Below are 13,733 nucleotides of genomic sequence, written 5' to 3'. Positions count from 1 at the left end.
AAAAAGGGTTCTTCTTCAGAATCCCATAAATACTAGTTTTCAATATCTATAGGGAGGTCTTGTGTGGATTTGAGATTAATCCATGTAATCATTTCCACTAATCCATCTAAATAACCACGCTTACAAGACAAAAAGTTGTGAGAAACAATGCAAGCTATAGAACAAAAACCATTTCACACATGGAGAGTGCAAATAATTTTCGATACATATCCCCATGCTCCGATCGAAGCATTATTTATTGGTTTATTTATTGGTTGGGCAATACTCGAGGGGACAACAATGTTAAGAAAATGGGTCTTCGGTGGTGATGTGATCGATGCAACTCTAGTCACCATCCCAAGCTAATGGCCAATTACATACATTCATTCATTCACACATATGTACATATATACTAATAACTTTCTTTTCTTCAAAAGCATTAGGTGTTTTTGATTACTAATGATGGTGTGCCAAAAAGCAAAGATTTTTAATGAATCAATTGAATGAATGAAAGTGCAGGCTTTGGTGGGAGGCAACTTTTATCCTTTCAATGGGGATGGATATGGTGTCCCATCAACCCTTTCCTTTTGCTTGTGTAGGGGGTGGTGTGGTGGCCAATGGCCCTTTCCTCCCATGTGAACTAGCATAGTGGCCATCTTGTGTTATTTATTTGTTAATAACACCAAAGCCTGATCAATCAATCATCCCATGCATCATGCATGTGATACCCACACCAACAATTTTCCATCCACATAATAATTTTCAATTGAATGCAGGGCAATATTTGCTGCACCCATAAAGCATACATAGCCCAAAAACTTTCAGATTCTGAAAAGGAGGGGAGAAGCATTACATCATTAGGAGCACATGAATCACCACATGATTCAATGGGCTTTATTTTGATTGATTTGCATCAAAAAAGCAAAAAAAAAAAAAGTTTTTCTTAGATTGATTAAATAAAGAGTAGAAAAAAATACATATATAATATTAATATATTGTCTTTTTGGGTAAATAATATTTAGGACATCTTTCTTCTTCTTCTTCTTCTTCTTCTTCTTTCCACAGTTCTCAAATCAAAAACATTGGGTAATAATACCATAGCTGAAAAATGTAAAAATGATGATTCTATTACAATCTTCTTCTTTATGAAAAAGAGGACATTGGAAGAGGAAGGAGGGGGGGGATAAGTAAGAATACCAACTAGTGTGTGTGGGAGCTAGCCATAGAGATCGATTGATCGGTCAATGGATCGATATAAGGAGGAAGACCAAATTATGAGAGAGTACATGATCGATCAATCGATCAATAGACGGAAATGTGAATGGATTGATCTAAGGAATAAGAACAATGAGATAGTGCATGATTGTTCGATAGACGGATAATAGGTGGATGGATCGACCCAAAAGCGATTCAGATGGATGGATCATTCTTAGGAAGAACAGCAATGAGAGTATGTGTGATCGATAGGGGGACGAATCGATCTCGCGACCAAAGCGCACGATGCAAAAGGGAATCATTAAGATCTGTTTCTTTTTCTCATAACAAGTGTATGCCATGGATGGATAGATGGATGGATCATACCAATATACATGTAATCAAATGTCCAATAGGGTGGTAGAAGGATTTGTGTGTGCATGTGTGTGTGTGTGTGTATGCACTCAAGCACCACTATTATTCTTGAATTCAAAACAAATTAATATGATGGCAAATGGCAAAATAAAATCAAATAAAAAGTATTCATAACTTTCTCCTTCTTTCTTCCTTCCTCTTCTTCTTCCTCCTTCTTCTTCCTCTTCTTCTGCTGCTGGTGGTGGTGGTTGGGATATTGTAAGAGATTGATTGAAAAGAGAGATAAAAGAGTGGGCATACATATGTGTATGTATGTATGTATATATATAAATATATATATATATATTGCTTCTTTGTTTTTTTTTTTTTGCTTTTTTGATTCTGTATGAAAAGGAATAAAAATAAAGCCAATGAGGGAAAGGGGAAAAGGAAGGAGAAGAAAATAGGCAATAGGAAAGGACTGTGTATGTCTTGTTGAATGATGAAGAGGATGAATGATGAAGATGGTGTGGGGAAGGAGAAAGGAGTGGGGTATGTGATGATAATTATAGGATGTTAAGGGAGGAGGAGGGGAACCAGACCTCTATGTTGCTTTTCAACATTTGCTTTTTTTTTATTTTTCTTGCTTTTCGGCATCTGGGAGTGTCACTGTCAGTTCTTCGGCCGCGGCCGCGGCCACGGCGGCACCGCCAGAGATAAAAACTATGTAGCTGCAATGAACTGAAACAACTGAGTTCCCTCCCTGGAATGAGGATGCAAAGAAACCAAGTGAAGGAATTGTATATATGATTAGATAGGGATTGGGATTTATGAGATCTGAATGCCAAGGATTGAGAGAGGGGGATGGGGAGGGGAGGGATCGGTGAGGCAGGGCGAGGCGAGGCGAATGTGGATTAGGGAATTTTAAGCCAATGTGAATTAGGGAATTTTAAGCAAATGTGAATTAGGGAATTTCAAGCAAATGTGAATTAGGGAATTTAAGCCGGATCGATTCGATTCGATTCGATTCGAAGTAGGGGGGGGGAAGGAGATGGATGAATCCGGTGGGCGAAGAGGCGCAAGAGAAGAGCCGAGGCCAGCTCCCCCCTTCCACAAGAGTGTAGGTGTGGTGTTGGGTTAGGAATCAGTTAGAATTGGGAGGAGGGGAGGGGAAGAGGGGGGGAGAGAGAGAGAGAGAGAGAGAGAGAGAGTCGGGTTAATTGCGAGGGGGGCGATTGTGGTGTCGGCGAGGTGGGCAAGACGGGGGAGGGGGAGGGGACGGAGGAGGGGGAGACGGAGGAGGAGGCGATGGCGGGGGGGGTGAGGGAGATGGAGGTGGGGGGGAGGGAGGGGGAGGCGATGGAGGGGGAGGAGGAGGAGATGGGGGAGGCGGGGGAGGCGATGGGGGAGGAGGAGGTGGCGATGGGGGAGGAGGTGAGGGAGGAGGGGGAGGAGGTGATGGTGGAGGGGGAGGAGGTGATGGTGGAGGAGGTGGTGGCGATGGAGGAGGTGGCGATGGAGGAGGAGAAGGAGGAGGAGGTGATGGTGGTGGTGGTGGTGGTGCATTTGAGTGATGGTGATGGTGGTGGTGGTGGTGATGCGGAGGGGTCGGGGATGGAGAGATCGGTGATGGCGTAGGCGGCGACAATTCAGGAGGAGGGGGGGAATGTGATGGAGGAGGAGGAGATGGAGATGGTGGAGGTGGGGATGGAGATGGTGGTGGTGGTGGTGGTGGTGGTGGAGGAGGAGGAGGAGATAGAGATGGAGGAGATGGAGTTGGAGATGGTGGTGATGCCAATGCACACACAATCTCATCACACTTCTTCTCGGACGCGGCCTCGGCCGCGCAATCGGCCGCCGGTCGCTGCGCCGGCCTGCCCGAGATGCAGTTCCCCGCGTCGGAGAACGCGGAGCCGAGGCTGGGCAGAGCCAGGCAGTTCGCGGCCTCTTCGCGGAAGAAGTTCCCGGAGAAGCTGAAGTTCTGGAGGTCAGGGAGAGCGCATATCTCGGGGGGGACGTCGCCGGAGAAGCGGTTGTGGGCGACGTTGAGCTGCTGGAGGTTGTCGAGCAAGGCGAGGGTCTCGGGGAGGGGGCCGGAGAGGTGGTTGGAGCTGAGGTCCAAGACGGTAAGGCCGGAGAGCTGGCCAATGCTAGGGTTAAGGCAGCCAGAGAGGTTGTTGTTGAGGAGGATGAGCTCGTTGAGGTTGGAGCTCATGCCGCCGAGGCCGTCGGGGAGGCAGCCGGAGAGGTGCGTGTTGGCGATGACAAGGACCGAGACAGGAGAGAGGGCTAGGGTAGGCGGGATCCCTGTGCTGAATCGGTTGTTGTTGATGAAGATGGCATCCAGATCCTTCTGGAACAGGTCGGCAGGTATGGGCCCATCGAAATCGTTGAAGCGAAGGTCCAAGAATTTGAGCGATGGCAGGGTGAGTGTGACCTTGGGGAAACCCCCCACGAATCTGTTGTTGGAGAGGTCGAGCTCGAACAGGAGCTTCAGCTTCTGGAAGCTCAATGGCAGGATGCCGCAGAACCTGTTGGAATTGAGATGGATTAGGGCTAGATCTGTGAGTAACCCTAGCTCTTCAGGGAGGTATCCAGCGATGTCCATGTGGTTGAGATCGATCCCTGCCACAACCTCCAAGCAAGGATCGTCCAATGCATCGGCACAGTAGATCCCATGGTAGACACACACATCATCCCCTACCCATGACCCTGTCACGTTGTATGGGTCTGAGTATATGGCTCTCTTCCATGCCTGCAGAGCAATGTAGGCATCGCGGAGGCGAGGGTTATCGAACTCCAGGCCTTGGTAGAAAACTGTTGTACCAGATGATGATGATGGTGGTGGTGATGGAGAATAAGAAGAAGAATCTAGGATCATTCGTCTTACTCCTCCTGCTCCAGCTGCTTCATCATGATGATGATGGTGATGGTGGTGGTAGTGCTGCTGTATGTGGAGCCTCTGCTGCTCTTGTATCCATAGCTCATCGATCGTGTGCAGCAAAGTCGAAGAAGCCGAAGAAGCCGAAGTAGCCGAAGTAGACGAAGAAGAAGGCGGCAGCTGCGAGAACGCGAAGAAGAAGAAGAGGAAGAAGAAGACACAAATCCGAAGCATTGTGCTCATGTTAAGTAATGCAAATCCGCGAGTTGCATTAAATCACTACCATCTCCTGCACTTGCGTTGATACCACTGCTTGAAAGCAGGAAGATGAGATGTGAGGTGTGAGTTTCACTCTGTACTTATGTGTGTGTGTGTGTGTGTGTGTTGAGTGTGTGTGTTGTGTTGTTGTATATGGAAGGGTATTATGGCCCTCGATTTGTGTTAATTCTTCTGTGAAGCAAGCAAAAAAGAGTCAGTTATGGATCAAGAAGAAGATGAAACAGAGAGAGAGAGAGAGAGAGAGAGAGAGTTACAGAGGAAGAAAACTGTCAAGAGAGAGAGGAGGGTAGCAAGCAGCAGCAGCCTTTTCTTAGAATGCTTGCTTGGTATAGAAAAGGGAAGGAAGGAAGGAGAGATATGAAGGTTGTCAGAGATAAGTTCTCTGTTTGTCTCTAAATAAGTAGGGGTAGAGAGAGAGAGAGAGAGAGAGAGAGAATCAGTGGATGAATGCATGCATGCATGCATGCTCAGCTTATGGATTCTACATGGATGGATGGCCCACTCTTTGAAGGAGGGGATGATCACACACACACACACACATACATACATTATACATACATACATGATACATACAGAGGTCAACACCTGATCTATGTATGTATGTTTGTAGTATATATCTATCTAGATTCTGTATTATGTATGCCAGCTTTCATGGATGAGCTGTGTGTGTATGTGTGTGATCACTATGATGTATACATATATGTATGTCTGTATATGTATATGTATATGTATATGTATATGTATATGTAATGTATATGTAATGTATATGTAATGTATATGTATGTATATATGTGTGTGTGTGTGTATATGTATGTATATATGTATATGTATATGTAAATATGTACGTATTGTATGTATGCATATGTATGTATGTACCGTATGTGTGTGTACATATGCATTGTACGTGTTGTTTGTATGTATGTCTCGTATGTGTAAAATGAATGAGCTTGTGTCCCGTCTGTGTGTATACGATAATTGGTATGCCAATTTTGGTCTTAGAAGACGTTAATACATCTTTCTTTCTTTTTTGTCTATCTATGTACGTATATGATAATTGGTATATGTATATGTATAGCGTGTGTGATTCCTTTGTTTTTGTCTATTATTACTACAACTTATACGCGTATATGCGTATGCGTATTGCGTATGCCAGCTTGCTATTAGCGAGAGGTGACCTGGCTCCAAACATATAAACAATAAAGAGAGAGAGAGAGAGAAAGATATATTAACGTCTTCTAAGACCAAAATTGGATAAATTGAAGCCTTACCATTGTACTAATACATCGTGGGAGAGAAAGAGAGAAAAGGAGGCGTATGAACACGGACATTTGATGGTTTGACACGTGCGCAAATAAGAGAGAGAGAGAAAGAAAGAAAGAAAGATATATTAACATCTTCTAAGACCAAAATTGGCCCATGAAAGAGAGAGGTGCTTCCCCTATTACTCTCCACTACTCTACTACTACTACTACTACAGCAATTACAGTCTCTCACTATATGTATGTATGTATTTTATTCTCCCATGTTTCTCTCCACTCCACCACCACCACCCAAACAAAACCGTGTGGGCACACCTTTTCTCTTCTTCTTCTTCTTTTCTCTTACCGGATCACAATCGGCTTTTAACCCCCAACCCCACAGGCTCGATCAAAATTAAGGCGTAAAGACTATATATATACATATGTATGTATGCATGTATGTATGTATACACATTTGGAGATACACATTCGGAGCCTCACTCAAGAGAAGACTTTTTTCGCACATTCCCCCCGGCATGCCACAACTTTTGCACATCTTTTGTCATATGCCAAGATTCACACAACATACATAGACAGATATACATTTGTCGCCTTCCGGCGTATTATCGAACTTGGAACCTCACACACACATAGATATACATTGCCCCCACTCGATCCGGCCATCTCCAAACTTGTTCGAGACATACGCACCCCATGTCCTTGTCTTGGGGACTATGGCCCCTTTCCCCGGTGGGATCCGAACTCTCCCCCTTCTTCCCCAAGCCCATGTTCTCCAAATTTCTTTGCTCTTGTTTTTTCCCTTTTTTTGGGTAACCTTTTTCTCTTCTCTCTTTTTCTATATTTTTCTTTGTTCATTTATTTGCCTCTCTCTCTCTCTCTCTTATTGGCTTGTGTTTTCTTCTTCTTCTTCTTTTTCCATTGTTCCTTTTCTTCCAATTTTCTTTACTCTTTTTATTTCTTCCCTTTTTTTTTGGGCCCTCAAATACAATTTGGCGCGCAATGCAACCTTCCATGTGCACACACACATTTTTCTTGTCATCTTTTTCTATTTCCCAAGGCGTTTCATTACACCCTTATCTCTATAATCAATCTTTAGGTCACTTAATCAAACCCAACCCTCCCCTCCACCCCAAACAGTATTTTGTTATTGTCTCATTGAGTTCCAGGGCCATCACAAATGACGATATAACCATTCGGAAACTAACTACAATGTGTGTGTGTGTGTGTGTGTGCGTGCGTGTGTGTGAGAGAGAGAGAGAGGGAGAGAAGAGTCGAGAGAGAAAACTTATCGTTGAGCTCTAAAGTAGTATGGACATAAATGAGTATCATTTGGACCTTTATAACAAGAAATGGATCGGAATATGAGCATAAAATACTTCTTCTAATCTTTGACGTGATATATAGCCCCAGTTCAACAACATTGCATATTGCTTAACAAATTAATCTCTCAAAATTAGTTGATCATCTCTTGTTTAAACTGGGAAGTCGGTTTCTTTAAGTTTTCATTTTTTATTATTGGTTGACTCAATGTGATTCTGGCCTTACCTCAAGTTGATGATGTTCGTATTATGCATTCTTGAACTTGAGTTGAGATATAATGACAAGAGGAGACCACGATCAGGCAATGTATCTATTTACTCTAAATGATGCTGCCTTTTATGGCCATATTAACTACTTGCTATGCCAAAGAGGTCACTCTATTGCATTCAAGAAAGTCGTGAAAGATAGATCGTAATGGTGCATTCAATAGATTCAATCACAAATTAATGGGGTTTAGGGTTTATGTATTTTGAGATTTTTGTGAATATGAGGGGTATAAGTCAACTCGACAATGTCCAAGAACCTAAGGGTAGCAAGACATTCACATTAATTTTTTGTTGAGTCTATCAACAAGGATTCTATGATGTCATGGCTTCAACAAGTTTAAACCATAAACCACTATATGCCAATATCTCTAAAGCATTGAAGTTTTTTGCGATTTGGTGGGAGATTTTGTTATTCATTCTTTCAAAAAAATTGAAGTTCCGTGGCATGAAATTCTTAGCAATTCTCATGGGAAATAGGTTACCTCATAATTATTTATTTTGGGGAAAAGTAATGAAATTGTAGCATTTTCCACAGTAAACATTGGCCCCCATTTCCTAAGATAGGTCACCTCATAAATATTTATTTCGCAAGTTGTTACAATAAACCTTGCCTTTGAGTCACATGGTCGCGTAACCATCGACAAAGGATGGGCAAGTGTAACAACAAACCTTGCCTTTGAATCACATGCTCGAGCTCATATCGAGCAATGAAGAAGTTTGCACAAAAGTTGGGATTAGCCACTTCATAGCAATGAATACATAGATTTTCAAGATTTGGGTTTTGCTCATTTGAAATCGGCCTTTCTATACACTAATATTGCAAGTTGTTGAAACCTTCACATCATTGTGTTCCTTGCCTTGGAGTTACAAGTCAGAATGTGCATCTTGCAACAAAGCTCCCATGTGTCTTGTTTCAAGCTAAGAAAAGACTTTATCAACGGATGCCCCTTGCGAGAGAATAGTCTCCCCCTTGGATAGATCCATGATTCCACCCTTGTGTAGTAATTCCTATGTATTTTATTAGATCTCATAGAATTTATATGGTTTTTGTTGAATTAGTTGTCTCTTTTGTAGTTCAACAATTCAATGAATGCTTTATGCAAGCAATGTGCTCTCTCGTTTGCCATTGGGGTCAAATTTATCCCGCCAAAAAACCATTTTAAAAGTCAAGCTAGTTACTTTATATGAGGTGTAACTAACATTCCGATAATGATTTTGCAATATTGAGAATAGGGGATTTCAAATGTATTCAAAATTTCAAAGAAAAATGGTACTTGTTTTTTGTTATGTGTGTCGTATACTTTCACATGTATGTAACCGAATACATGACATGTACTACTCTCCCTTTACAAATGGGATATATGAATGTTAAAGTGCAAAATGTATATACGATACACTTTGATCCTCGTTTTGAGAACGATTAGTTTCTCATTTCTCTAGAACAGCTTGGTGGAATCTTCTGTCATGAACACAACTCGATAAATCCCACAAGAAACTATCATCCTCATGCTGAAAAATGGCATTGGGATAAGTAAGAGTCAATCTAGGAACAAATTACAATCACAAAGCAGAGGCATGTTAGCACCTTTTATTCTTCTCTCTTGTTCAAACATAAAACCTATGGCCCTATATTGCATCTTTTAAGGCCATTCCCAGTGGTTTTAGACCAATATGGAATCTGTCGGGACGTTGGTTGATCTAATGATTGGGAAATCACTCTCGAAGCACCTCAGTTCTTCTATCCTAAAAGAAAACATCTATGTGTATATGGTGAATGGTCATGTATGTTTCCTTTTTGACACAAAGTACCAATTTTCAAAATCCATATACAAATAGTAATATGTAATTGAGAAAAATACATATTCACATGGTAGGATTTAAAGGACAAGTTGCAAACGAGTGTAATCCAACCCTTGGAACACATGCATGAAATGTTCCTCCGGTCAATTAGAGTTAGCTTAATTCTTGAGATGTAGAGAGAGAGAGAGAGAGAGAGAGAGAGAGAGAGAGAGAGAGAGAGAGAGAATGTTACCCTAGACAACGACACAACTTGAACAAAAAACATGGACAAATTATCTATTATGCTTTAGCCTAGTTGAAGCAAGTTAGAGTGTGTTGAAACAGGAGATGTGTCGCACACGTAATTAGAGTAAGTTTGAGCCAAAGTAGTAGTGCATATGTAACAGCTTTGCAAGAGTACATATAAAAAAAAAAATGTATAAAAAAACATTAACAAAAAGAAACACGATGCTTTCTGGTTGGTTAAAGCCTATTTCTCCTAAAGTTAAAGAGGCAAAATGAAAGGATGTAGTGGATATTTTGAGACCCTTTCGAGGGTATATATGGGTTCTAATCATGTTTACGTTATATTTAATGTCATCGAGCACGCATTAAAGTGTCTCCTCTTGGTTCAAGAGACACTCATTATGCTTTCTCACATTACACTTGGTTGTGTTAACCCCAATCGAACAAGGCTCGAGAGGTGTATATGGTTCACCTTGGCTCGCAAGTTTTGAAAATCGTCTTTCTCAATGTATTTTGTGGTTTCAACCAATGTGCAAAGGATCCATCTAGGATGCACTCATTTGTGTTCAACTACCAAATTAGGTTGTGTGAACACTATTCTAAACCCACACACACCAATGAATTAAATATAGAGAAAGAAAATATTTTTTTCCAATATCATTTACGTTTTCTTTGGTTGAGTTTGAAAATCGATGAGTTGGAAACCTTTATCATCATACGTATAACTTTATTCTAGATCTGAATACTTTGGTCCTCTAATGCAAAAGGCCAATTTTGTAGCAAGAAATAATCACACGTCCTATGGCCTTGCTCAAGAAAAGTCGTTTAAATTATTGCATCATTTAACATGGATTATTCTAATTGATACATTCAACACCCTAGCAACGTGTGCTCATTACGAGTAAGCATGAAGCATTTCCATTGATTATATATTATATGGATGTAGGTATGTAGTGATCTATTTCGTGCCGGATAGTGGAGTGAATTTTTATTCGAGAACTAATGTCACCTAATATTGGTTATTGTTCAAATTATATTATGATTTTCACTACAAAATAATCATGATTGTCAAAATAACAAGCACGCGCTCCTCTACTTCCTATGAAATGAGTTAATGTTCGTGTCAACCAACTCTAATAATGCAAAACTAATGGGTACAAGAACATGTCTTACGATAATTATAGTTATCCGTCCACGTGTCACATAAAGTCGGTTTACCACTACCATGACAATCCAAACTAGCTCGAATTTTATTGCAAATAGCATGCCAATTGCTATGTTTTAAACAACCATTCCAACACCTTTTTGGCAATATTCAACTCTATGCTTTAAGTTATGAAAACGACATAAAGAATAGATTGAACTTGCCATTTATTTTTCACGTAATGTGATTATTTTCACAAACAATGAGGGCCACATTTGATCGAGTTAGTTTACTTGGTTAGCTATTTATTTCCAAAAATCTTAATATGTCCATGTAAGTTCGCGATAACCATCCTTTCTCACCGATCACTTGGGCACTTTTATGAATTTCAAGGAGTTGATAGGTAAGTATCTACTTAAACATTCACAAATACCTCAATATTTATGTTGCATATTGTGACATTTATGCCTATTTTCCAGATGGTTTACTATTGGTGGAGGTGTTTCAACATCGATGCCTTTTTAGGTTGCACCAACATTTGTTTGTGGCTCAAGCTTCATGTGTAGAGTTGATTGTGCGTCAACAATGGATCATATGAATGCGCTCCCTAATATTATATGATGACGATAATGTATGTGTGTGTTATGCACGCATACATAGCACTCCATGACTTTTGGGCTATATGTTCTTCTTGCTTTTGAGATCCATAAATCATATCAATACACCTAGAGAAAAAAAGGCTGGCCAATAGGTGGAGTGAATAGGACCCCAATCATGTGAACAACGTCGGTGACATTCTTTTGGCTCTATCTTGGTTGCTTAATGTGTACTATCTCGTGATTATATCTTAACTAATTTACAGTACATTATGCTTGTGGACTTCTCGTGCGTTTGGCATGTTAAATACATCCTATGAAAGTTTTGTCCATTCATTACGAGTGTGTGTGTTAGAGAGTGATGTCGCTTCCCATAAATTTCCCTTCATAATAGTTATGGCCCATTGTAAAATTATTCACAGTACTATCAATGAGTATACGACCACTTGTAACCTTTTTTATCTTCACTATTCGCCTATGCTAGTCATAATGTACGATGAAATATATATACTTTTGAACAACCAATGTTCATAAATGTCGGATTCACACTAAAGGGCAAATTGAATAAACATTATGTATGTTTGTCAAACGAGACATCTCCTTGAAGACCCATTTCCATTAGGTGGAAAGAGATGTATTTATCTCCTTTTTCCTAGCCTCATCCCCTATTTCTGTGTAGGGATATCATAATATTTCTAATGAAAAAGGGAAATGCTTCTCTATGCTTAATAAAGAAAAACATTTGGCATTCTATTAGAAAAATTGAACCAACAAAACATTTATCTTCATTCTAATTACCTACTTGTATTTGGGTTTTCAAACTCCTCTCTCTTCCACATTTTATCTTTATAAGTTAATTCATAATCCATTGACACATGCATAATTAGAAGCAATGCATCGGAAATTTTGTTATGCATTCAATTGTTCGTTATTTACAAATAATGTGGTCGAGACCACATACAAGGATGATAAGATATGAGATGCTACACTATGTCTTTATCAATACGTTTACATTACCATGGCGGTGGAGGGAGATCTCTCACCCGGAAATGGTCAAAACATTAGAGTTATGTTTATTGATGTAGTGTGGAACTAGGTAGCTTATTTGCAAACTTCACTTTATTTAAACCTTTATAAGTTTTAATCCGCAAGTAGTCTTGCCTAGAATAAGAGGAGCTTAGGCATCTGTCGATGGTAAAATGAAGTATTGTGAGAGCAAATGATCAGACATTACGAACACATTGTGATTTAGATGTGATGTAATCTCCCTTTCTCCACATCCAACAATATCATTATGGCTTCACCATGCTTTGAACTTTGGATTCAAACCTTACATGGCATGGTAACTTTGTCTTCGACGTGGTTGAATCAAAATATCATTGTAGATAGATGTTGCCTTCAAGCCATATAATTCATGAATAACAAAAGTCGTCATGTCATCATATGTTGAAAACTTTAATGAAGTCACTTTTTTTGAGCCTTTCCATTGTAAACCCATTTATCATGTACATGGCATGTGCATATACAATATATTGAAGAAAATGTGTCAATGCATGACAAAATTTAATTTCTAATAAGGTATGGTGAATGTATAGTGACCTTAAAAGTGATTGCCATAAAGCTACATCCGACATTGTGTATAGCCTTTGAAAGGCCCGACTCTCTATGAATGTGCAAGTACCTCAACCAATGTTTAATATAGAGTACTTTAAACACCCGACGCATGTATCCATACAACCCTTATAGAATATGTGAGCATACATTGACTTCAAAGTGATTGCCTCAATACTTGTGATCCAATGTGTCATGGATAAAATATGTAAGCAGATCAAGAGATAATATTGAAATCACCTAAACATACCAAATTTCATACTTACAAAGACATCTTTTATAACCACTTCGAAGAGATTGGGTATCTCATTTACAAATTTCAACTACGTTTCTTTGGTACATTTTTTGTTGATGTAGGTGTTATGATGACGACTTTGTCGAACATTTAAAGTCTTCATGTCACTTCACTTACTATCAAAGAAAAAAAAATGCAAAAGTATTACACGGTTCTAAGTTTGGAATCATTGCTTTAGGTGATATGTGATATGTCTAGGATCTCTATGTAGGTTTCTAATCTCAAATTAACATTAGAGAAGCCACCAATGTTATGGTGCTCTTCGTTTCCATGAAAGTTGAGACATGTGCATTGTCTCACCTTCTTAGTAGATGAAAGTATGTACTTGCTATCAATTGGAATGTGGAGGTATTCTTTGATCTCGCCAAATGCAATCTTACTTAAAGACATTAAAATTCAATTGAATTATTTATCTGACACCAACACACGTGTGAAAAGCAAGAAATAATAACGATGTATCACATAAATGAAATCAAATTCATATGAACAAAAGAATGTTGTTCGAGTGAGATCAATGACTGTGTGATACA

General features: G+C 39.9%; 2 protein-coding genes across 2 annotated transcripts in view; one reads left to right on the top strand and one right to left on the bottom strand.

The window, feature by feature from the left end:
* Nucleotides 1–1,079: 1,079 nt before the first annotated feature.
* On the bottom strand, nt 1,080–4,776 carry LOC147850483 (leucine-rich repeat extensin-like protein 6). The gene has a single exon (XM_087336110.1). The coding sequence runs from the start codon at nt 4,649–4,651 to the stop codon at nt 2,744–2,746; it is 1,908 nt and encodes a 635-aa protein (XP_087192236.1). The 5' UTR covers nt 4,652–4,776; the 3' UTR covers nt 1,080–2,743.
* The window catches only part of LOC147850477 (RNA-binding (RRM/RBD/RNP motifs) family protein), an 82,515-nt gene continuing 71,838 nt past the window's right edge, over nt 3,057–13,733 (top strand). Inside the window, exon 1 of the mRNA XM_087336112.1 lies at nt 3,057–3,066. The gene's annotated coding sequence lies outside the window, so the exon portion shown is untranslated. The remainder of the gene's footprint in view (nt 3,067–13,733) is intronic.

Source organism: Azolla caroliniana, unplaced genomic scaffold (assembly GCF_043228905.1).
Source record: "Azolla caroliniana isolate FFs.n. ecotype wild unplaced genomic scaffold, voAzoCaro1.0.p SCAF_21, whole genome shotgun sequence".
Taxonomy (NCBI): domain Eukaryota; kingdom Viridiplantae; phylum Streptophyta; class Polypodiopsida; order Salviniales; family Salviniaceae; genus Azolla; species Azolla caroliniana.
The sequence above is the reverse complement of the archived record's forward strand: the minus strand, read 5'-3'. Positions and strand labels throughout refer to the sequence as shown.